The sequence below is a fragment of the Leiobunum rupestre genome, chromosome 5, assembly GCF_980474605.1.
Source record: "Leiobunum rupestre chromosome 5, qqLeiRupe1.1.hap1, whole genome shotgun sequence".
NCBI classification, from domain to species: domain Eukaryota; kingdom Metazoa; phylum Arthropoda; class Arachnida; order Opiliones; family Sclerosomatidae; genus Leiobunum; species Leiobunum rupestre.
The window spans coordinates 15,738,772-15,765,006 of NC_143388.1; the positions used below are offsets into that span (position 1 = coordinate 15,738,772).

Here is a 26,235-nt window from a genome sequence, read left to right on the forward strand (position 1 = left end):
ATAATTTTATATTACTCACATTATATAAACATAATTTCATATTACTTACATTATATAAACATAATTTTATATTACTTACATTATATAAACATAATTTTATATTACTCACATTATATAAACATAATTTTATATTACTTACATTATATAAACATAATTTTATATTACTTAGATTAATAAATAAATAAATAAATAAATAAAATAAATAAATAATAGATATTTAAAAAAAATAGAAAATTTCATTAGCTGGTCTGCCGACTAGCCCATACACGAGAAGATTTTTGTTTGCGACTCGTCAAAATCGCTGAAATTTCCCGCCCTGGTCGGAAGACCAGCGACGGTCGCTTTCGCCGTCTTTGGTCTCCCAACAACGCTACACACGGTAAGATTTTTTCAAGGACAAACGACCGCGAGTCGCGGTCGCTCGAAAAATCGCATCGTGTATGGCCCGCTTAAAGACTACGGCCTGTGGAAAGGTCAAGCACTTAGTACTAAAATGCTAAGAGAGCTCGCGCTCTTGGTCACGTGCCTTCCTCGGTGTCTGCTAGGTGTCAATTCCGTATTTTATGTTAGGCTTAGACGCCCCGAAATTTATCTAGACCTTTATATACATTTCTTATATCTATGAGCGTAGCTGAATTTATAAAAAGAACTATTCAATTTTATCTTGACACTTTTCGAAGGTAATTTTACTCCAGATCTATGACAAATAGCTCTTTATATAAAGTACGAGAGGTCACGTGATTACGTTAAATTCATCGTGCATTTAAAGTTAGAGACATAGATATGCTTAGAGCGCGCGCATATTTTTGTTTTGGTTGAGCTCGCGCGAAAACGCACGAGACCCTCTACACGGAAATATTAGGAAGCGCGCCCTCCAAAAAAAACTCTTTTTATACATGTATGCGTATATTATTTTATCGAAAGAGCTATTCTATGATTAACAATTATTTCCTTGAAAGTTTGGATAATATTTTCAACATGTCAATAACCTTTTTACTGAAATATGTATACATAAAAGTAAAAAATAACATAAACATTTTGGCCCTAAAAATCAGGGAAAATCTCTTATTGTACCTAATGAGTGACTTTCGTGGTAATTACAGTGGGATATTGCTAAGTTACACAACCCTGCGGACCTTGAAAAGGAATGGTGGTAACTTTCAAGTAGTTCGGTTTGTGCTCAGGAGGATTTGGAGGTAAGAATGTTTTTATTGTGGATTTTTACATTTTTGCAATATTTTTCTATTGTGTACGCGATATTACGGTGCTTATTATATCTATAAAATACTATCTTTTGATCCACCCTGCAATTTTTAGCATAAAATTTAAAATAAAATTATACAGGGTTTCCACACGTTAGGGAAATCAGGGAAAAGTCAAGGAATTTAAAAATGGGCCTAAAAAGTCAGGGAATTTTAAGAATTGGTAAAAATTCAGGGTAAAGTCAGGGAATTCAATTTTATCTGGGCACTTTTTGAAGGTAATTTAACTCTTGATCTATGGCAAATTCCGCGATTATCATTTATTTCCTTGAATGTTGGGCTAATTTTTCAACATTGCAATAACCTTCTTACTGAAATATAAGTCCATCTAAAGTTATTAACTTCTGATAAAAGTCAAATATAAAAGAAAAATTTTGGCCTTAATAAGTCAGGGAAAACCGGGAATAGTCAGGGAATTTGAATCTGAATTTTATGGCAACCCTGTTATACTAAACCACTATTATTCGCAAACACCATTTGCATGATAATTTTTAAATTAAATTATAAACAGTTCAAATATGCTTTAACATGCCTTTAATATAAAAAGTGTGAATTTGGGCAAATGGTGGTGTTTTATCTTAAATTACGTTACCATGAGATCCACGCGTTTCACAACTTAATAAAGCTACTTAAACGCACTCTCGCCAGCTGAATTTTCTCACATAGGTAGCTTTTAGTTCTTTTATTAAAAAGAGATGGCGATGGAGTCTATCGTGACGCGTGCTACGAGCTATTCCAATCTCACTTCAATCTTTATTGTAAAAGTCAAACCTTAGAGTAAAAGTATGTGGGAAGGAATGAACTATATGCCCCAAAGAGTTAGAACTCAGTCACTCCAGGCAAGGACAGTAGATACAGGGACGAGAAAGTGTATTGGCGGCCTCTGTTGGAATATATCACCTAAAACGACCTAAACAAAAAAAATGGCGGTCACCTAATTTTTATGGTTCTTGACGAGGCTTAAGTGTTCAAACCAAATGGGCATTTTTTATTTACGCTTGTAGTTTTATTTTTAATTTAACATCAAAATTGTATAAACTAACTACAATAATACTGTCCATGGTGAACCACGTCTTAACAATGGCCGCCGTTTGTTTACATCTAACTCCCCGTGAATATGAAGACGTTAAAATAGAAATTTTTTTCCTGCTTTCTCGTCCCTGTATCTACTGTCCTTGCTCCAGGGGGCTGAAAATCCTCTCCGCTACCTTTGACTGTACAGCATAGTTAGAGAAACCTCCGCTACTCTCATTGCCGCCACTATCTAATAGAAAAAATTGAAAGAAAATAAGTAGTCCCGAACTTGCCGCTAACACAAACTTCGAGCTTGCGAGAGTGCGTTTAACTCTTCCTGCATAAAGGTAACGTGTACTGGGTCATTAACGTTCGATATAACGTTAAGAGCGCTGAGGAACTATTAGAGACGAAACTCATCCAATTACGGCTTACGAGTAAATCGATCGAATAGAAATTGGCTACTAGATTTCTGAACGCTAGGTACCGATTACAAAAGTCGCCAACGTAACATTATATCGTTAGTTTCATCACTACTGTGACCGCGAAATCAAAGGCTGCCCTGATCCATTTCGGGAAATTAAAGATTTGTTCTACATCAGGGGGCGCGCGTATCAATCAATCTATTATATACGCTCGCGGTAGCCCGTCATTGCGATTATATACGGCAATAGAATGATTTGGGGAGATGTGACCCCAAAGTGAACAAGATGTCACGGACCTTTAGGTACACACAATCCCTACTATATAATAAGTATGTTAAATATTAAATTTAAATTTTAACAAATTTCCAATCTTCTTGAACATTAACTTAAGAAAAACCGAAAGAATTCAATCGAAAAATAGTTTTTAGAGTTGTGGTTTTAGAAATAAAGTAGCGAAACGCGAACACAAACAAGTTTTTTGGTTAGATGGCGCCTGTATTCATTGGCACGAAATTCAAATATGACAATTGTGCGTTTGTGGTTTGTGGGGTCCCGCGAATTGGCCCGAAATCTCACTTCAAATTAATATTTCTTAATGCAACCGAAAACCTAGTTCAGAAATTATCAGTACTAACTTAAAATATAATATTAGACCTATATGGTCTTAATTTAATTGTAAATCGCTCAAAATCCATCAAATTAGCAAATGCCCCACTTCCGGGGCCACGATCTCACAAATGTTAACAATGCCGGTGAGGGCATGATATTTAAAATTAATTGACTGTCTTTTGTACCGCGAGAATCATGTGAACACCGGCGGCGGTGGACACCATACATGAAACCAATACTCTCAAATCCTTAGGATTGTGTGTAAAACGAAAAAACGGGGGCGGGTCTCATTCCACTTCTTGGGCATAACCTCGAAAATGAACCATTAGTCTTCGCCTGTCAGGCGCGGGGGAAATATCAATTTTGACCTTCTTTGATTCCCCACTGGGCAGCCCCCCCCCCTTACCCCCTCATTCTCAGTCGTGCGTCAGTGGCACGTTGTTCGAAAACCTTAAAAAATTAAGCATAAAGTAATCTGGTCAATCGGTGTCATATCCATATAATTACCGAATCTTCTACTTCGTACTCTAGTTAACGATCAGAGGTTACGGAAAATGACTGAAAAGCAAGTGTCAGCTCGATTTGAATTAGTTCTTTTTCATCAGATGTCGCTAGCGTCGATATCAAAACAAGATGCTTACGCTACATTTTGACCCAAAAGGCGGGATATAAAAGTACCCCTCACGTTGATAGGCTAGTTTTTAAATTTGACCATAACTTAAATTATAGTAATTTTTTACGATATATTTTATATGGGCTTTATAATTAAGGTTAAAATCCACTATGTAGAGTATAAGTTGTCTAATTATAATAATCTACAATGGTTCTCTGACGACGTTATCGTTTCGCTATTTTGATTCTTAGCTTCATTGCCATTAATAGATGGCACCACGATCTCCAGTAAAGTTCGTTTGTTCCAAAAATCGGCATATTCATTGCCCTCTCTAATAACAAGGGCCTTATCATAATACAGGTGATTACTCGGAACTACTCCTTCTGCGTGGAATTTGAGTCTCCCTTTCCTTAAAAACTAGAAGTTAACGGTAATAGTTAGTGTAGGGAGCTTTTGGCTCACGTGGCATGCAGGGCTCGCCACCACCATCCTACGCATTGCAATCCGGCCACCTGTTAAAAGTCATCAAAAGTCGCTTGGGCATAAGGTGGTGCCAATTACCTAGCTGATAATTATGATAGAGCCGACTGTCACTTTAACATTAAAGCCCAATATAATTTGTCTTCGTGAAAGCACCCGTAGAAAGAACTAAAGAGATCATTAAAAAAATTACTTAGAACATATACGGTACTTTTAAGAACTTGAAAGTATAGAATGTTGTAAACACATTTTTAAATAAGTGCGAAATATATTCTTAGTATCGGTCTTTTAGAATTAAGTTTTTGGTTTCTTTAGAGGGAAGGATAATACTTTCAGGGCATGATGAGATAACGTAGAATCGCAGTGGTTTTGGAATTTATTTTTATCCCATCAAAAGGTTAAAGTAGGAACAATCTTGAATAAATAAAAGCAATAGAATCGAACTTCTAATGGCTTTCTTATAAATTTTTGTTACCCTGTAAGCAATTTGCTAATCGGTGTAGTTTGGGAAGTTTTCTTTCGTACTTTGTCTAATGGAACAGTAAAATTAAATACTAGGCCTGACCTAGTAAGCTGAAGGAAAGTTTAATAATTGTAAATGGATATTAGTTTTTCTTTCGGATTTTTTCACCATCGGCGAAACGTAAATGTTCATAAATCGTCGGATATTTTAATATTTTCACGTGATAAGGGACGAACCTGTCAACAAGAATGATTTATAGCATCGAGCGGGGTGCGTTTTATGAATGGAAAAATCGATGCTGATTGCTTCCAGATAAAGATGTCACTTTCTCCCTCAGCCCCACCAAATGCCCCCCTTCTGAGTCAGCGTGGGCGGAGTTAGCAAAGTGATTAAAAGATAAAATATTAACTTATAAAAGTGGCGTAGGCGGATCCTTTTGTTTACCGAAAGCCTATTATGAACAGATATTATTTATTATCTGCCCTCAAAGTTTGTAACAAATATTTTGAAAACTTTTGGGGATCAGAAACATTATTTTGGCTGCTTTTAGCAAATTTTTAAGGCTAAATAACGGTAGGCCTAATAAATTTTAGGGATTACTTCCCAATGTTCATACAGACCTGGGAATATCAGGGAAGTAGATGGTCAACAGAAAAGTCCGGAAAATTCCCTTTGGCTAAAATCGGGGAATTCCTGGAAATTTTAGGGTTAAGAAATTTTATATTAAATAGTACAAATTTAGATCAATATTTTTTACTAAAGATTTTCCAGATAATGTAGAAACTATTTAGCAGGGTGACCATTCTTCCTTTAGTTTATGTTTCCTATATTACAATGCTTTCCTTTATTTTCCTATAATTAGAAATTTTTTGGTATTACGTGAGATTTTATTCGAATTTCTCGCCTACCTAGTTCGCTTTTCGTAATACAGATGGCGCTCAAGGTAATAAATCCCTTTGATAAAATGTAAACTGCTTTTCCAAAGAACTGCACTGAACGGAATTAAAAATATCGGCGTCTGCTTAAAAGTTCTTTTACATTAAAACAAATTTAAATTTTATTTATGCAAATTGTCCTAAATGTTCCTATATTATCAAAGAAAATACTCCTATATTCTCCTATAAATCGACCTATATTCCTATAATTTTTGGGGCTTTTCAGTGGTCACCCTTTATTTAGTTTAAAATATCAATGAATGAATGTCAATACCTCTTAATGAAAGTATTGGTAAAGTTAGCCTTGACTTGGAGAATTACAATGTTTTAATTATTTACTAACCATACTCAACTTATAAGAGTACGTTTCAATCCTTTGAGGGGGCGGCAATACGGGGGGCTGTATTAATTTTACCCCCACACCCAATATGGGTACCAATTAACAAAATCCTAATATTTGCCTCTCATAGAATTTAAAAGATAATTAAGCATTTTCCAAATTACCCAAAATTGCGTAGATTCCTTAATTAGAGGATTACCTAAAATAAGGGTCTTTATGCTGGATGCTGGAGCTAATTAAGGGCCCCCCGCCTCTGATTTTCACCCTCTGTCTTGTATCTTGCTACTCCCTAAAATGCATAGTTCCGGCATAGGTCGATTTCCTACCGTAAACGTTGCTACTATAGCAAGGAGCGGAATCACTATTTAAACAACAATGCCTTAAAAATAGTGATTCCGCTCCTTGGTTTACTTGCTATAGTAGCAATGTTTACGGTAGGAAATCGACCTATGCCGGAACTAAGCATTTTAGGGAGTATCTAGTATCGTGCCCCTCCCAGTAGCTTTAACAAGTACAGTGGCCCTTGGTGTAAGCCTACTCAGCCTATTGGGTAATCGGCCAATGGATCACTCCGTGAATTTTCGATAATTTATCATTAAACTAACAACTGTGTCAAAAATGGTATTTATGGCGTGTAATAGTTTAATGTGTTTATAAGATTAAAGTCAGTTAAGTTTTATCCTTCCACGTTGGATAAAAACCAGAAAACGTTCCAAAAGAGAAGGAACTAAAATTTAATTCACTTAGTTGTGAATCTAGCCCAAGTTTTTAGATTTTTCTCGCTGATAGTAAGCAGGCTGGTTAAGACCACACTGGGAAACGCGTAGAGGCGACGTGTAAGGAAAACAGGCTGTGCACAACAAAAACTGCTGCAGTCCTGCACTTTCATTCTACGCGTTGTCTAGGACGAGCTTAACCTGTCCATGAACTTTCTAGTGTAAACTAGAATATGTATCGTGATTTATAGGACAAATAAAACGAGAAAACTACGATCGAAACAATTGATATTGAAACAAAGCTTCCGTGGTCACCCATCAAAGTCAAAATATGAATTGTGTGCCCACATTTTGGAGGATAACTTGTAAATTTATAACTGCTGGTGGGACAGTCTTTGTATGAAAAAACCGTAGCGACTAAAGTACCAAAGTCAAATAAGTTTCTAAAGCTGTCACTAAATGATTGAAATCCGAACAAAATTTTGTATTCATTATTCAATTTAGAAAATTTATAGGTAATCTAAAACCAAGATCCCAGTCAGCGATCGACTTTAAATGCCTTTAATTCAGATGGCCGGGTTACGACCTTTGTCATCTTTTAACGTACTTAAAATTAATTTAACGTTTTCTAAAACCTACATTAAATAACTGATTTACATTAAACGTAAATGTTTCGTTTAATAGTAAAATACTCCCAAATACCCTTCATATGCTCTGGAGTATACGGCCGAAGGAATATAGTAATCTTTCTATGGGCAACCAACTACCCTTCATGCGTCATAAGAGGAGTATATAGCCAAAGAAATATAGTAAACCTCCCGTAGGCAGCAACTAGGCAACTTGTTAAGGCGGTGTGCAACGTGTCAGCATGTCCATTTTGCTTATACTACCAAAGTTGTTGAGAGGACATTTAAAAGAAACCAGTATTCCAGGAATGAGACTTAAGGTCAAATCGGCTTAGCGTTATAAATACCCCTCAGAGCACTGTAGTAAATGCGCTCAGACTAAGAAAAGGAACGTAGACCAATTGAAAATAAATTAACTTATTTCTAAGGAGACCAAATTCTTAGAGACGACATTAGACCACCGCGTAAAAAAGCGGGAAAGCGATAGAATGTCATCAGAGTGCACTCAAACCAAAGGAAAGGGATCGTAGACTAAAGTTGAGAAGATAAATTAACCTTGAGCTCTTTTCTAAATAGTGCAAGTACTTACAAACGACGTTAGATGGGGGAAATCGACAAAACAATAAAGCGAGGCATCAAAAAAACGGGGAAAAAGCGACACAAGTTGTTCCGATTCAGCGCATTCATACCTACAATCAAAACTCAATCTACTTGTGTGTACGAATCGATAAAGCGCGTTCTTTCTCAAAAATGCAACTTCGAGTATTATTGAGAATTTGGACAGTCGACAAGCGAAAACAAGTTGCCCAAAGACAAAATATAGCCCGGCGCCTGACTCCTGAGTTTCTATCACCGTAATAGTAAGTGTAGGGCGCTGTTGGCTCCCGTGGCGTGAGGGGCTTGACACCACCTTCCCGAGGGGCTAACCACTGTCAGATGGCCTGTACACAGATTGCGCGTAATCTTATTAGTACAGTCAAAGGTAACTACTTGTACACCGTAGTCCGGTCATCTGATTCAAAGGCAATAAAAGTCGTTAGCTAATTGGGGCCTTGGTTATTAGCCTTTCTGATTTATTTCTAACCAAATGCGCAGTAATATTTTAATATTAATTCATTCATTTTATTTCTATTAATTTTAATAATGATTTGATTTTGGCGATTCGATTTGATTTTGGCGATTCGATTTGATTTTGGCGATTCGATTTGATTTTGGCGATTCGATTTGATTTTGGCGATTCGATTTGATTTTGGCGATTCGATTTGATTTTGGCGATTCGATTTGATTTTGGCGATTCGATTTGATTTTGGCGATTCGATTTGATTTTGGCGATTCGATTTGATTTTGGCGATTCGATTTGATTTTGGCGATTCGATTTGATTTTGGCGATTCGATTTGATTTTGGCGATTCGATTTGATTTTGGCGATTCGATTTGATTTTGGCGATTCGATTTGATTTTGGCGATTCGATTTGATTTTGGCGATTCGATTTGATTTTGGCGATTCGATTTGATTTTGGCGATTCGATTTGATTTTGGCGATTCGATTTGATTTTGGCGATTCGATTTGATTTTGGCGATTCGATTTGATTTTGGCGATTCGATTTGATTTTGGCGATTCGATTTTAGTTGGTACTCCAGCCCCACTAGTTAAAAAGCGTCCATATTCCTAAAACAGACTGCGATGAAGCGAAGTGAAAACACCACCTGTACCCTGGGAGCCAGTTTGCGCGTATCGAAATTCGCCAGACTATAATTCCTTCGACAACTTCGAAGCGCCATAGTAAAAATTACATAAAGACCTCGTCATCCCCCTTTCCTCTCCCCTCGGAAATAAAAAAACACTCTGGATAGTATCCATTCTGACAAGGACGATTTCCTTCCGCGTCAGCTTTTGTCTGGGGGCGCGTACCGCCTTGGGGGGGGGGGGGGGGTCGTTTGGCCCGCGCTCTGATATTGGAAAATTCTTTCGTTTACAAAAGCAATGAATCTTCCTTTGGATCAAAGAGCTTATCCGTGTTGACTGCCCTACAACAAAGCGATGGAGAGACTCCCCCCAATTTTTTATCTCGGTTTAATGCTTAACTGATCGGCCAGCTTCGAAATTTTCTCCGAAGAAATCTTTTTATAGCTCCACCTTGTGGACAAAAAATATAGAAATATTGTTCCCCGACGGGCTTGTATGTATTTAGTTTTAGAGCCGTGATAAAAGTCTCGTTTTGAAAACTTAATGGCATAAAACAGACGGTTAGCGATATCGATACCCATATTTAAAGTTTTATGTAAAAAACGTTTGTCAGATAATGTAGTTGACACATTTACGGTTTATGGTAGGATCTATTTTTTAAATATTTTTATATGAAACTTAAGGTTTTTTTTCAGAAACTAACCTTCTTTTCATGTTCAAATAGATAAGTTTATTTAGAAGAAATATTATGGGTTTTTATTATTGGGATAAAATATTTAAATGGTTTCTTTTGTGACTACGCTGAGGTGGCTCTACACAGCACTTAGGGATATTTCTTAATTTAATAGCGTACCAGATTGTTTTTGCAAAGATAGGCGTAGTTTTATTCGAGATCTCTGTACTGTACCAGGAATTCATACAGCTGTAATGCTGTATAAATTCCTGACTGTACGTATTTAGCCACTTGACAGAATTTTGGAAATTTGTGAAAGGTTAGGAACGTAATTTTAAAAAAGGATAATTTAGCTTCAATATAGCTTCAATTGTTTTCCGACTTTTCAAGGCCAAAGTTTGTCAATTTTTATTTTTCATCAGAAGTTACACGAATTTATTGAAGCTATATTGCTTCAATATTGCTTCAATATTGCTTCAATAAATTCGTGTAACTTCTGATGAAAAATAAAAATTGACAAACTTTGGCCTTGAAAAGTCAGAAAACAATTTGAATCTGCAAATGGTTGACAACCATGTTCAAGACCAAAAGCCCTTTAAAATACCGCTCAACGCAAGGTGGTCAGTAATAAGACTGCAGCGACACCACACGTGCGTCACGCGTCTATATTTAAATCCCCCTAGTGGTTCTTAGCGTCATCTTACGCATAGTCAGGAAAAGTACCTTTCAACTTTTATCGGTCATTTAAACAAGCTGACCAATGCCATAAAACGACTCCATAAATTTTCCAAACTGAAATTCCCGGGTGTTGTCAGACGGAAGCTAATTTTTCTACATTTATCTGCGCTTTTCGGGCATCGTCTCACTTTGGGTAGAAGACCTATTATTTATGAACTTTCCCAGAGTTGAACACTCGTTAAAAGACTGTTTCAACTATATTTCGTCTGATGATTTATGAAGCAACAATGTCCGTGAACCCACCAGATACCATTCAGTGTCCTTTAAGAACTCTTTTTAAATACAGGCTGGAGACTATTAAACGGAGAGGGGATGTCCCACCCGCCGCGATGTTATTTCGTTGTTCAGACGTGAATCGCGTGAAAACGCTAATCTATTTCCAACTAGAACCTTTTTGCGTAGAGTCGTCGTAAATCAAATCTCCACTAAAGGAGAGGAAGCTTAGGTTGCCTCCTTTGTGTTCGCTTTCACCTCAAAGCGCCAACGAAAGCTCGGACGAATGAAAAGCAATCTGCTAAAGCCTCTCTCCTGCTTTTGATGGTACCAGAAGTATATAGCTATTAAGATAAAAGTATCGATCTAGGTTATCAAAATGAAATATGTACCACCTCGTGGCAGATTACAATAGGCTGAATTTAGGCAACCTGAAGCCCTTTACTAGGAGACCTATGTAGGTTATTGGACAGTGGGCCAAGGGTTAGCCAAGCCCCTTTGCTTAAGCTGCAGCACACGGCTAAATCCGGAACCTCGCAAAATCGAATAATCCTATAACGCATCGCGGCTCAAAATGTACGGTGTGCTTTACTCTGTCAGAACAGGAAATTATATATGCATACACTTGGAATACGTAAGGCTTTCACTACCATCGTGCTACGAAAGCGGCTCTAGAGACGGATGGAGTTTAAATAACTTCCATTGTTGCCAAACATCAGGGAAATCCGGGAAAAGTCGTAATTTAAAAATGGGCCTAAAAAGTATAGGGAAGGTCGGGGATTTCAATTTTATATTGATTTTTTTAAGGTAATTTTACTCTAGATCTATGACAAATTCTATGATTATCATTTATTTTCTTGAAAGTTGGGCTAATTATTTTAACTTTGCAATAACCTTTTTACTGAAATATAAGTTATTTTAAATTTAACTTTTTTTAAAAGTAAAATATAAATTTAAAAAAATTTGGCCTTAAAATGGTCAGGGAATAGTCAGGGAATTTGTATCTGAAAATTTTGTGGTAACCCTGACTTCGAATGGAAGACGTTGCACTTTTTCTGAAAATTAGGGCTGTGCGAGTACTCGACCTCGAATAAGTTATTGGAGAATACTCGTCGATTACCGAGTACCAAAAAGTCAAATTAGAGTACCCGATTACTCAAATAAGCTGCTCTCTAAGCTCGTTGAGTATTTTTTTCTATCCTCGCAGCTGGTTTTTACCACTCTTTGGAGGGAGGCAACGGTACCTACAAAGTTATGGAAACTGGTTCAATTAAATTATAGAATTTTAAGCATTGAAATTTACTTTAAATACTCCTTTTAAATTTAATTTCATTATTTCTTTAATAATTTCTTGAATAAAACCAGCAAAAGGACTCAATAACCCGACTCGTTAAAAATATTACTGAGTTTCCCCTTAATAAAGTACTCGATTACTCGCCTCTACTTAAATATTACACGACTCTCGATGAAATATATTTGATACTCGATAACCGACTCGATTGCCTAAAACCACTAATCGCACAGCCCTACTGAAAATTCATTGGCTGGCTGGCTTGCGTGGTTTTAAATAAAATGACCGCCATGGGCGTCTTAATGTGATGTCCGACTTAAACTTATCACTCACGAACAAGCTATGAATAAACCAAATTTTATCGCAGACTGGAGGCGGTTTTCATCATGGCTAAATATATTCCATATTTTTTACTTCCCTTAACAAGTTAAGTGTTAAATGTAATTATAGCACTACCTAAGGGTATTCATTCATAAACCATATATTCCTTAAGTAGTCTCAGAAAGTTAGTCTGTTTCTGCTGAAACATTTTGTAAAATCCGCGGGAGCCTACGAAAATGTTTCAATCAAATAACATTTATCAGAAGATGAATGTACTTATCTTTAAAGAGTATATATACTTTTGGTTATACTTGCAGTATTTGTGGCCATACTGCAAACGGTCTCAAGGTTAAATCTGAACCCATTACTAAAATTACGTTTTATAACTAGAGTGAAAAAATGATCAAACCTTAATTCATTTCTGCTTTGAACTTTCCATTAGTGATTTCAATAAAACGCCGGAAAATTAGCATCCGTTTCTAAAAGTTAAAGTAACTCTATTGCTTCGACCAGAAAAATAAATTAGATTTAGCCAAAAATATCCCGGTTTTTCAATTGAATTTTTCTCTCTACATCGTAAGGAAATCCAGTATTTATATATACGGTACATGCACTTTCTACCGATACCTCGATCTTTAAATATCCTCGTATTTATTTTGTCCGGAAAATAAAGGTAAAAATAAATAACCTACATTTTGTAACTGTCGAAAAGTCGACTTCCCAAAATTAAAGGGAAACTGGTTTTTATAAAGAACAATCTGACAATTATTCTTCCTTAAATAATTTTTAGACGGCTTAAGCTGCCACTGTTACGTAGTGATACAACTTTAATCAACTAGACTCTAAAATAAGTTAGTCAGAGTTTAGAAGTAAAACAGCCGTACCTTATTTGTTTCGCGTAAAGAAATGCATACATTTTTAATAACGCAAAATTCAATTACTTCACGGGGGTTACACCATAAGAGATAGAATTTTTGAATACAGTCTTATCAGATTCTAGAAAAAACCTCTAAATAAACCCCTATTTCTCGAGTTTTCCTTTTATGGCGAATTAGGTTTTTAAATTAAACATTGTTTAAAATCTAATATTTAGTCAAAATAACATTATAATAAGGGTTTCACCCTAATGATTGGTTTCCCTTTAAACATTTTGTGAATTTGTCTATGATAAGGCCGGAAGTCCAAAATTAAATTTTCTCCATATTTATGGAAAGCGCTGAAGCGAAAAATTATAATTGATATTGTTAGGATTAGGGAATGTGATATTAGTGATAAAATGGAGTGTCAATAAAAAATCTAGTAGATCGTGATATGGAAATGGTCGATCATGACCTGCAAAATATTTATCCATGTTGATCTCGACCTTGAATGTGCCGATTTTGACCTTCGAAATATTTATTCAATTAGCAATTGAAGGCTATTAAATCTCAAATTACAACGAAAACAATTATTTTTCAGATTGACTCCTTGCATTTTCTTAATCTTGGGTGGCCTATTTTTGCTGCCTTTGATCGATGTGGGACCAAACTGGCCAGAAACAGTGGGTCTAGAAATTGAGCGTTGCTACAAGTTTTGGTGGGGAGCCATTTTCTACCTTAACAGCTGGGGAGATTTTCAGGACACTGTAAGTATCATATAAAAGCCCTTGTAAACCATCCAATATATAGTACTTAATAACGTCACTCACAAACCATTCACACAGTGCTTAATTCATACATGGTACTTGTCCGCGGATATCCAACTCTACGTATTATGTGGCCTACCAGTCTACCTTCTCTACAAGTGAGTACAACATAATATATATGAGCCCAATTTCCCAAACTAATGAAAATGTAACTCGTACGTAGATATCCAAGATTGGGAGTCCTGTGTTGCATATCCTTGATATCATCGTCCATAGTCGTCGTCGCGGTCATTACCTACGTCTACCATCTGTACCCGACCATCTTGTTCTTGTCACCCGACACGGAGTACGTATTTTTTACGTGGCATATGATCAAACATTAGACCACTTCTAATTCCAAGTATATCTCTTAGACAAATGAGGTTAGTCGGCACCGTTATCTACTTGAGACCGTTCACTCACGTAGCGCCGTACGTCATTGGGGTGCTGGTTGGATATGCCCTCATAGAGAACCAGGACAAGAAGCCTATGAAAGTGGTACGTAGTCATTCCTTGTACTTTGATTCCTAAACGCGGGCCACTAGACGTTTATTCCTATGTTTAGTCTGGTTAGTGAATTAAGTGAGCCATTAAGCAGCTTTTAGCGTAATAATATCCTAATGGCACTTGAAGTCCAATTAAGGCGGTAATGAAACTTAAAATTTGATCTCTAGATTGGTGCATTGGGTGGATGGATGTCATCCCTTTGCGTGTTGATGGCCGTTTTGCTAGGAGCCTTCAATTGGCACAACGGAACTAACGCCCTACCGTGGGAAGCCGCTCTCTACGGATCCATCCACAGGGCTGCCTGGGGAGCCGCTCTCGGTTGGATCATCTACGCTTGTTGTACTGGACGCGGAAGTAAGAACGTCAACTAGTTAACGTCTCTAAATAACCCATATTAATTCCTTATTTTATCGCAGGTTTCATCAACACATTCCTATCGTGGAAGCTGTTCCACCCTTTGAGCAGGCTAACATACCTCATGTACCTGATCCACATGGTAGCTATCTGGCAGAGGAATGCCTCCAGGAGAGAAAGGTTCTATTTGCGTCATTTTGACTTCGTGAGTATTCAAAGCTTAAGGGTTGGTTTTCACTAGCGCAAAACCGTCGTGACGGCGGGCGTGAACGCAAACATTTTCTATTAGGCCTAACGAGGATTTCAAAAGTTAGCGCACGCCGTCACGGCGGTTTTGCCTTAGTGTAAACCAGCCTTAAATCAAAATAAATGTCGGAGGTTTTATTTTACTTTTTATTTGCTAGATTTACGAATTCTTCGGAAACATGGTGCTAGCCACGTCCCTCGCTTTTATCGGCCACATGGTCATCGAGGCCCCCTTCGCGGCCATGGACAAGATCTTGTTCCCAGTCACCAAACCGAAGGAAGAGACTAAAGACGGCAAGCCGTCGACCAACACCAAAGCTTCCGCCACCTCGCCCAAGAGGAGTCTTTCACCCAGCAGGGAACTGACCAAGAACGCCAGCGCTCTGCACGCCTTCAGACCCAGCGGCGACTCTTCCTCTTCAATCGCGCTGAACAATAACACTCGACTACAGTCGTCACACATGTAGAAATTAAAACCTATACTAACGCCGCTCGCATTTAGCCCAAGTACAACGAAGTATTCACTCTCTCGTGAAAACTACGGATGGAAACATAACATTCGCGCGACGAAAAAGACTATAATTTTTTTGAGCCAAAAATCAAAACATAATCAAATATTCCCCAAATGTATAAAATAGTTATAACAGTTTTTAAGGACGGATCAGTCCAAAGTACCTCTATCTACCATTTTGCCTTGATAAACAAATATTCACCTATTTTAAATCGATGGGTAGGGCCATTTTAAAAGGAGGCAGAGCCCGATCCTCTAGGAAGCGTGTCAAAGTAGACATTAACCAATTTAACTTAGTGTAAATATTGTTAGATATTTGTGTTTATTCATATATTATCATGATACATAAATGATTTTAAAAAGGAATAAAGTTTTTTGATAATTTTCGTTGGTGTTTTGAGAATTATTTCGTACCACATCCCTGATGTTTTGAAACATACTCATAAGCTAGGGTGCAAAAATTCCCGATTTGAAAGATTATCAAGGGCGATATCTCATTGGTTTTTAGTAGTTATGTTAATTAGATTTCGGTACTCTTTAGAGATAAACATTTCCAAGGTCAATATCGTAATTTTCATGGTTTGTCATTTACTACCTCTGGTCTAGACTTATAAGTTGCCTGAGATCGCGATTTTCGGTGGAGTGATGCACCTGGTAGATTCCGCGGAAATCCACAAGGCGCTGGCAGTTTCCACGTCTAGCTCTTCTTTGACGATTTCGGTGGGTTTGACGCAGTCAGAGGCTTGAATGTTCCAGTTTGGACAGATTCGAGATGTGACCAGTTTCTCCAGAGCCACGAATGGCGATTCAAAAATGACCGACAGCAACAGGGCCACGCCGAATGTGACCAGCACGTGAGCGAAGAACATGTATACCTAAAGCGTACCGAAGTGATAATTCAGACTTTCCATTTTAAACGTACTTCACCTAATTTTAAACCATCACCAAAGGAAAACAGATTGTTCCAAACCGTAAACCAATCCGCTAAATTTTTAAGTGTAGTACCAAACGTACTATCTTTATTTAAAAATCATATATTCGGTTCCTTAAGAGTACGGTGCTGCAAAGATTCGAAGCCCCTCCCTGGCATACTCTATAGAAGTTATACTCTTTCTAATTGATGTTCGCCATCTATGGTTACGTTTTGTGATTAAAAAGCAGACTAAGTATGATATTCCTAGTAACTGAATGCAATCAAACCTCTATCCAACCACCTTTCAAAATATTTCTATTAAAGGGAATATAACCTCGGGTATTTGGTGTGGAATACCAACGTTTGTAGCTCTGGCCGCTGTTGCCTTTAGCTTTAAAAATGTTTGGCGCCACTGTACAGGGAAATTTGAAAAATTTAAGGGGTCTTCCATAAAGATTGCTTTGCAGGTTATATTCCCTTTAAATTTCCCAATTGTGATCAGCCATTTTGCCAAATGTAGGCATGAAATCGTTAATAACATTGTATCTAAGAGCACCCCACACAAGGAGAACACAACCCGTCAAAAGTCGTACATTTTCTTGTGTACATTTTTCATTGGTTAGACTGTTTAGCGCCTGCTGCGGGTCGGAAGGGGAAAATTCGGAAATTGTCTCCCCCCCCCCGCCCGTAAAACGTTCAGCGTAAAGGTTCGTCCAATGAAATTTGTACACAACCCTGCGGTAGCGTGCTTAAAGGCTAGCTGCGTTCTCCTGGTGTTTGTTGCTGCTAGATGATATCTACTTACCACAATGAACTGCGTAAAGAACAAAGGATTTCTGAGATAACTGACGTAGATATACATGATGATGGGATGAATGAGAAAAGCCATGTACGTTAGGCGACTGAGAGGGACGAAGGCCTTCCACGACAAGACGCGATCGATCAGGCCACCTTGACCCGTGACGCAGATTAAGGTCACCCAAGCGACGCCCAGCGTCCAGACGGTGCGACTCGTGGCGGCGTAGATAACGGACGTACCCACGGATGGTAGATGGCCGCGGTTCCAATCAATGGTACCGTAGACCACCGCCAAACAGCAAACAGATGCCGCTGACCAACCAATGATTTGAAAGATCTTCCCAAGATAAAAAATGCGTTTTAATTTAATAACTGGACCCTTGGGTAGAAAGCGCAGTTTCTGATAACCACCACTGACCGGTTTAATTTTGATCTTTTCATTTTCAAATAATAAATAGGCGGATGCCATTCCAATGACATACGCTGAGTAATGAGTGTAGGGTTTTGTGGCGATCACGTCCATGAATTCCGTTACAGTGCTGCAGTGATACATTTGTTATTTAGCGAAAGAGGTAAGCTTAAAAGATACACGCGGGTGACATATACAGGGTTGCCACACGTCAGGGTATTAAATTTTATCTTGGCACTTTTTGAAGGTAATTTAACTCTAGATCTATGACAAATTCTACGATTAACATTTATTTCCTTGAATATTTGGCTAATTTTTTCAACATTGCAATAACCTTTTTACTGAAATATAAGTCCATCTAAATTTATTAACTTCTGATAAAAGTAAAATATATAAGAAAAATTATGAATATTATAAGACAATTTATCTAGGGCATTAAAATTAAACTTAAATATTAAAAGATTTTAATCTATCCATGGAAATTGTTTAACTAATTTTTTTTATTATTAACAGAGAGACACTCTGACGAAGACCCGCGGGTCGAAAGCTCAGTTGTTTTTGGTAAAATTGTGGGCTCTTTACACCCCAATTATCGATTAAATAATATTTTTGAAAAATCCATGCGTGTCTCTCTGTTAATAATAAAAAAATAATTAAAAATAAACATAATAATAGTAATCAGCAAGGCTAATATCCCAGGCATTACTTTAAGCCCAAGTCATCTAACGACTTTTAATGCCATTAATTCAGGTGGTGCGGTTAAACTGCGTAGGAGAGTGGTGGCAAGCTCTTCATGCCACAAGACTACGAGCCAACAGTTCCCTGCACTCACTATTACAGTTAACCAAGGTTATATGGAAGGGGAAACCCCTTTAACGAATTTGAAGAGAGCTTGCAAACTCTCCGCGGAAGGAGTAGCTGCGAGATTTCCAACCGGTTTTCTCACTTGGGCTTAAAGTAATGCCTTGAGAATTACTACCTTCGCATGTACACCTCATTAAGGATGAAGGCTTAGCGCATGTATTACTAATAATGTAAACAAATGCATTGCATTATATATAAACCCTATCATAAGTTTGAAACGAATGAGATTTTAACGTTAAACTAATGACTGGCCGGGAGTAGTGGCGTACTCCTGTAATCCCAAGCGTCTGGGAGGCAGAGTTTGTGGATGGCCGTGTGAGGACGACCACTAATACCCCAACGGGTCTTCGGAATATTTCCGTCACGGGTGTCCCCACCCCTGTCCCCACGTATCTCCCGTTGGATTAATCAGGTGGACGAGCGGACTGAATAGTTCTTTTTTTAAAATAACCATGGCCATCTTGTTGAAATGTTGCCTTCCCGCTTCAGCTGTGGATCAATTTTCTCTCCCACTAAAGAGTTTATGAACTCATTCTTAGGCATTGGCTGAACTATTCCAGGGCAACATTTCAACAAGTGTAAAGACATTTTATAAAATCAACTATTGTCCCACACGTTGCAATACCGAATAAAAAATAAAAAAAAACTAATGACTGGACAGACTGGCTACATGAATCCACCTGGTGGTGAAAAACTGGACCTCATGCACAAATTCCCCAATGCATGCTTCGTAGATGGCAAGAGTTAGTATAGGTGGTAGGGTTGAGGAGGTTGGAAAGATTTACTCTTTTTCTCCGCCAGGTAGCGTAGATCCTAATTTGGATTTATCCCTGTCTAGTGCTGAATACATGGTCTTTTATGCCCAATTCAAACTTAGGGGGGGGGGGGCTTTGATAGTCTTATGACCCTATTTAGCAGCATATGAAGATGAATGCTTTTATAGTAATAGTTATTGTAGGGAACTGAACTAATGGCTTTAAAAGTCGCTTGATGACTTAGGCCTAATGTGGTGCCTTGGGTATTAGCCTAGCTGATTATTATTATTATTATTATTAATATTATTATTATTATCGTAAGAGGCATATTAGTTACTTGCGGTTATATTAACAGAAGGCCTGTACGAAGTCTAATCGATGGTAGAGCAGCGGGCAATATGCAATGAAACTTACTCTGGATCCGGTAAAGAATACAGTCCCGTCGGAGGTAGATCTTTCAACCAAGTGATAAGCGCCACAACACCCATTGAAAGCGCGACTCCTAATCCGAGAAGAATTTTTCCAACCTTAGGCCTCCTAAACACAAAATTAGAGTGAAGTTATGGGTTCGCTGGTTGACGCTCGATCGAGATCGTACCTGTATAGCGCTAGGAATATAACTGGAGATATAACGTAATACTGAAAATCGCAAGCCATGAACCAGCCTTGGGGCAAGCACTATGGTGAAAATTAAAAGTTTGAAAAATCTTCTAAGAATAATCAAACATAAAATGAAGACGAACCGATCCTTCAGTTGGCATAAGATTTCTAATGTACAAGAGATTAGTCCACCAATTAACTCGGCAACCTTTAACAAATGGCTTGACAGTTTCGTGCCAAATTGGACCAAATCCGTTCATAGGTCCTGTCATCACAAACACCGATATCAGAATCAGAGCGGGAGTCAATCTGTCGGACGTAACAATTTTTATCTGTATCCTCTAATTACGCCTATGCAAAGCGCTTACCTCCAGTATCGTCTGATGTAAAAGAGCCAGAAGTTGAAGCGGCCGTCTGTTTGTTGAAGTCTCTTCAGAGATAAATGCACGACCAGGAATCCACTGATGAAAAAGAATGTCTGAGCGGCGAAGGAACCGTTCAGAATCACTTGAAACGCCAAATCACCGCCCAAGTCATCAGCATTTTTCATTCCACCTGGAAGCTGGTTCGTTAATTTTATCCCACTTATTTAAGTAACAAAATGATTTTTAATTGACGTACTCATTTCGGACTCGTTACGACAATAGTAAGTGTGTCCTAGTATGACCCATGTCATGGTCAAAAACCGGATGCCGTGCAAAGATGACAAACTATGCTCCGTCACTTTGGTGCTTAACAATTTCCCAATATTTCGATACGCAGAGAAACATCGGAACGTTTCCAAAACCCAATCTAAGAGATGAATTGTAAAAATAGTTCAGGTTTTAATTGTAAAACGTGTGACTAAACGTAGCAACGGTTCCCTATTTTGATTGGTGCAAAATCTTTTCTTTCAAGTATTCGTGAGCCCTATGTCGTAACCAGCAGCCAAAGAACTGGGAATTGTTGGTGCGTCTACTCGCTTCTGTTTTGAATTTTGCCTGAGCTTTTCCTCAAGTATTCGGGAGCCCTAGAGTATGTCGTAACCAGCAGCCAAAGAATTGGGAATCGTTTCTACGTCTACTCTATTTTGAACACCGTTAGAACTTACTTCCGGGTTCTTTGATCAGTTCTTTTTCGGTCAACCAGGACCAAAACAGCGGTGCCAAATCCACTAATGTGCCAATGATGGTCAAGGAGACAAAGGCGAATAATATACCACTGTAATAGACAGACACCGAAATAAACCCAAGAACTTGATGGTCCCCATCTCCAATAATCTTACCCCGCTACGACTTGAACCCTTTCAAACTGTAGCGGTTCCTTTCTTTCACACCAACTGATCGAAACGTTGGCCTTGACTTCTTTCGACACTATAATGGGTATTCCGTGTTAGACTGACTGTAAACGCTACATTATGATCAGTCCATACCGTAGCTAGCGATTCCCTCAAGGTCTGTCATGTTGCACGAAGATGGAACGCATATGCCAATTCGAAACTTCATGAAATAAAAGTAAGCCAAGGTGGCGTCCAGTTTCAAGTCCTTCATAAGTTTCAATGCTTCCGGGTAGTTACTAAAAGCGTCCTTCATAGTGTATCTTCGTGGTTTGGGGGGAAGCAAAGGCCGTACCTCCGCGGCGCAGTACTGACCCCTGACCGGGTCGACCCCTCGCATTCTGGCCAAGTCGCCATCGACTTCGATGTCGATACACTGGTCGTACGCTCCAAACGAAGATAAGGTTCCGTGAAGTATTCCTTCTGGTAATTTGCCACTCGCATCTACCACTGCAAATAACACGTTTAATTCTTAAAGATAAATACTAGATTTTAAAATTTAGTATTCACGCCTGCCACCAATTGGGGTAAGAACTCCTTCAGCCTCCCAGAGTATTGAGTAGCTATGAGCTAACTTATCTCCACTACAATGTTTCATAAGAACATAAATATAAGTATCGATATTTATTCCTTAATATACTTACTTAAAATACCAATTTTAAATATTTTTTATAAAATAATTAAGAGCGTAAATTGGGAAAGGTGGTCTGAAGATATTTTAAGTTAAAAAATACTCCCATACAACCAGGGTTGACTGATATAAATCAAGATTTAAATCAAGTGATTTTTTTGAAAAAATTAAAATACCTAGAAAATCTGTGCAAACTAAAAAAATTATTAATTATTAAATTTAATTAGTTAACTGATAAAAGTAAAATAACCGTTAATTGTACAGGAAAAGAGCCATTAATTGTATAAAATCAAAAAAATCCGATTTAAATACAGCTCTCCCTGACGAACAGAGCTCTGTAGTTTTGTAAATAAATGACTTTTAATTGTAGAACAGTGGTAAAATTATTTATAACTAGTTTTAAATTGAATAATTAGACGATATAATAATAAAATAATAATCAGCTAGGCTAATACCAAACGCACCACCCTAGGCCCAAGTCATCTAGCGACTTTTATTGCCTTTACTTCAGTTGGCCGGATTAAATAGCGTAGGAGGGTAGTGGCAAGCCTTTCGCTGTTAAATGTTATGTACAAGTGAGCCGGTAAAAATTTAATGGACATTTTAAGTTATTATCTATTAAACAGAATCCATTTAAATTAAGCCATTCTCACACAAAAAAAAGGTTTGGAAATTGTGAAAATGTGAGATTTTGAGTTGGGTCGTCAAGTTTAGGATTTATTAAAACCATATCTAAAGATTAATCAAAAAATGGCTCTGAGCAAATTGAATAATACGTATTGTAGTTTTATTCTACCATAACTCAAATGACAGGAAAACTGAAATCGTCTCTTCACTCTGACGAAGACCCGCCGGTCGAAAGCTCAGTTGTTTTCGGTAAAATTGTGGGCTCTTTACACCCCAATTATTCATTAAGTAATATTTTTGAAAAATCCATGCGTGTCTCTCTGTTAATAGTAAAACAATTTAGTTAAACAATTTCCATGGATAGATTAAAAAATTTTAATATTTACAGTGATAACACGAATTTAGTAACTTTAAACGAAAACAATCATTTTGACGTTATGTTTAACTAAAATATTACTAATACTGAAAATAGCTGAAAAGAAGCGCGAAATATCATTAAAAACGCTTAGTTGTCAATAATGGCAAATGCTAAGGCACCTTGGATCGTTAAGGATTCACCTAACTGTGAAATTGAAGAAATGGGACGGAGCTCGGATATCTCACGGTCCAGCTGTTACCACTTTAGAAAGCTCCGCGAGAGATTATTAACAAACATTAGTCGGCTGAAAAAATGTTTTGCACATTGAAACGAAAAGGGAAGGAAAGTAAATGAAGTCTTGCATGAAATGGATCTCTGTTTAAGACACAGGCTCGTCTTAATCACCTTCGGTCTCGACGAAAAACGCGAACGGAAATAACGTAAACACTCTCAGATTTAAAACTACTCGTTTTAAAAATAATTTGCCCATATTTCAATAAAGATGAGACTATATAACGGACCTTCGCGATTTGATATTATTCATGAAGTAGGTATCTTTATAAATAAGACTATAAGGGTACTCCAATTTGGAAACGCAAAAGGGAATTCAATATACGTACGGAATCAGACGGTAGATAACTGTTAGAAAGCACGCTAGCTCTTACTTTGAACGGCCCATTCTTTAAACTGTCTCAATCCGGAAATGAGTTTGAGCACGGAAGCCGAGCAGGGCGGAGACAATTCCAACTCCGAATTCACTTTTAGCATCAAGGGCAAGGCTTGCTTCAGAACGATCTCCAAAACCTCCTGCGCTTTCACTTGCATAAACTTCAAGGAATTGACGAATTCGGCTTCCGGATCCGGCGTGGTGTTACTGTCCACCATCGAGCTAAACACTTTCGTTGTCACGTCGGTGGCATTGTCCTCTTTGGATGAATGTGGAACCCGCAGTTCCAGAGACTTGGGCCTGTCCACCGAATCCAACAGCGCGCTACTAAAGTACGACGGTATAATGTCCTGTCTTCTGGTCCTGGACAAGGCGGTGGTGCTGTAAATTAAGAAGAAAATCGACAACGCACTACGCGGGAACATAACGGAGTTGTGTTCAAATGTCACCAGATTCGGTAAAAATCCATATTGAACGCTTAGCATACGAGATATCAACTCATCCAGCCTACAAACCCATAAACTCTGGCAATCAAAAAAGCGGCCCGGGAAGATAAATTTAATTCGGTCCGCGCTAAGTTCTCGTCAATAAACAGTTCCTCAAAGTGGGTGGCATTCTTTCGCAGCCTCGAATAACCTAAATACCCAAAACGCCACGGCGGGTTTCCTAGAAGAACGCCCGCTAAGAAGTTAAGTCCGTAACACCAATTTTAGCATCTTGACGGCATGGCCGCGAATTTATGCGGGGTGCGAAACAATTTTTAATCTCTCCATCTTGTTACGGACACGTGACTAGTTTTTAAGGTCGTGGTGCTCGGCCACGTTTCGCGAAAAGCGAGAGAGAAAGAGCTTCATTTTTTTGTTTCTCTTCGAAGCATTGACCTAGTAAAGGAGCAGCCATCTTCGAGACAAATTCCTCCCCGAGAAAAATTATTCTTTTTTAATGTTTCGTTTCCTTCATTTCCTCAAACTCGTCGGCGTGTTTTCTCATTGATTTGGAAATAAACGTCGCCAGACAGATTTCCACAAAGACACGACAGGAAAGCCAATGGGTCGTCTTCCTTGTCTGTCTTTTCGTCTAATTGCCATAGAGTATCAGCACTTGACTATTTTGTTAACGTGATAACTAAGGCTAGGATTCTTCTAAGACGTTACAAATTTGGCAATACATTAATTGGTGTACTTTTCTTCGTTGTGTACTTTTTATTGTTATTCTGTAATGTACTTTTTGAAAAATGTTAATAAACTATTTACGCGTAGATAGGCGTCGATAAAATATTTTGCAAAAATCTTATAAAATAACATTGGGCAGATCACTCTGTGGATTATTTAGAACATCCTCGTATGATTAAATCATGATTAAATCTAATTAAAATTAAATCTGTAGATTTGACTTTATAAAAATTAAAAATAATTAAAGTATGATTATTTTTTTTATCTTGGTTGTTAAGACACCCCGTAACAGAATTACTTAAACCAGAAGTATATAATATTTACATGAATAAAACAAGGTTTTAATATAAGTAAATATCCCTACTGAGTACAATTTTTACATGCTGTACATTTTGAGCCAAGATACGGTGTACACATGTCTGGAAATTGTCTGCCATTTAACAGTGCCTCGATCCAAACCAACTAGGCTAATTCCCAAGCCCCAAGTCATCTAGTGACTTTTAATGCGGTTAATTCAGGTGGCTGGATTTTAATGTATAGGAGGCAGGGTTGCCAAAAATCTGATAGTCCTAGAGCCCATGACAAAATAAGCATGTGATAAGGTACACGATGGGTCAAGATATTTTTTAATTAGGTTAGTGATTTGTAACAAAGAACTGTTTGTCTTACGGGTCAAAGTGGGGGCTTTCCGGAAATACGAACCACGTGACGTCACTTCCGGTGACCTTGAAAATTGATATGACCTAATATTGGTATCATTCGATTGGTCTCAACGTGCTCTTACCAAATATCGCTAAATTAACTAAAAAAAGTAATTTTGTCTTAAACATGTAAATTTGGCAGGGGCTCGAAATTAGTTTTTTAGTCTTATACGCCTCTTGGTTCAGATTTGATCGTTAAATTAGCGATAATTGGTAAGAGCACGTTGAGACCAATCGAATGATACCAATATCAGGTCATATCAATTTTCAAGGTCACCGGAAGTGACGTCACGTGGTTCGTATTTCCGGAAAGCCCCCACTTAGACAAACAGTTCTTGGTTACAAATCACTAACCTAATTAAAACATATCTTGACCCATCGTGTACCTTATCACATGCTTATTTTGTCATAGGCTCTTGGACTATGATTTTTTGGGAAAAAAATAAATAAAAAAATTCGATTTATACGATAATTATCCAAGGGTTTCAAAAATTACAAATCGGCGCCTTTTTAACTGCGTTTATGCACGAAATATTCCGATGTGAACCGTCAAATTTCTATGCGGAGTACAACGATACTTTTGTTTCTCCATTTAAATAAAACTGATACTTTGAACTCTTATCCCTCACTCTGAAATGAAACTAATTACATAGCAAACAACTTAAAATTTGATCAAATTCAATTTGGATAGCTGTAAATATAAATACTGTTGTATATACTGCTTACAAGATGTAAGTAT

The 26,235-nt window shown here is 37.8% G+C and overlaps 2 protein-coding genes across 2 annotated transcripts in view; one reads left to right on the forward strand and one right to left on the reverse strand.

Moving 5' to 3' along the window:
* LOC149943634 (nose resistant to fluoxetine protein 6-like) overlaps window positions 1–16,072 on the forward strand; it is a 36,138-nt gene extending 20,066 nt beyond the window's left edge. Inside the window, exons 6-13 of the mRNA XM_090175735.1 lie at window positions 1,104–1,196; window positions 13,864–14,029; window positions 14,108–14,187; window positions 14,253–14,375; window positions 14,443–14,566; window positions 14,743–14,929; window positions 14,992–15,134; window positions 15,334–16,072. Coding sequence (XP_090031861.1) covers window positions 1,104–1,196; window positions 13,864–14,029; window positions 14,108–14,187; window positions 14,253–14,375; window positions 14,443–14,566; window positions 14,743–14,929; window positions 14,992–15,134; window positions 15,334–15,642 — 1,225 coding nt within the window. The 3' untranslated portion in view covers window positions 15,643–16,072. The remainder of the gene's footprint in view (window positions 1–1,103; window positions 1,197–13,863; window positions 14,030–14,107; window positions 14,188–14,252; window positions 14,376–14,442; window positions 14,567–14,742; window positions 14,930–14,991; window positions 15,135–15,333) is intronic.
* A 183-nt stretch (window positions 16,073–16,255) lies between these two features.
* Window positions 16,256–24,092, reverse strand: LOC149943635 (nose resistant to fluoxetine protein 6-like). The gene is made up of 13 exons (XM_090176133.1): window positions 24,073–24,092; window positions 23,622–24,004; window positions 21,437–21,790; window positions 21,290–21,377; window positions 21,116–21,225; window positions 20,693–20,817; window positions 20,394–20,587; window positions 20,169–20,334; window positions 20,024–20,103; window positions 19,840–19,962; window positions 17,816–17,936; window positions 17,405–17,734; window positions 16,256–16,561 (listed from the first exon to the last, which is right to left on the reverse strand). The coding sequence occupies exons 1-13, from the start codon at window positions 24,090–24,092 to the stop codon at window positions 16,295–16,297; spliced, it is 2,361 nt and encodes a 786-aa protein (XP_090032259.1). The 3' UTR covers window positions 16,256–16,294.
* Between the last annotated feature and the right edge of the window lie 2,143 nt (window positions 24,093–26,235).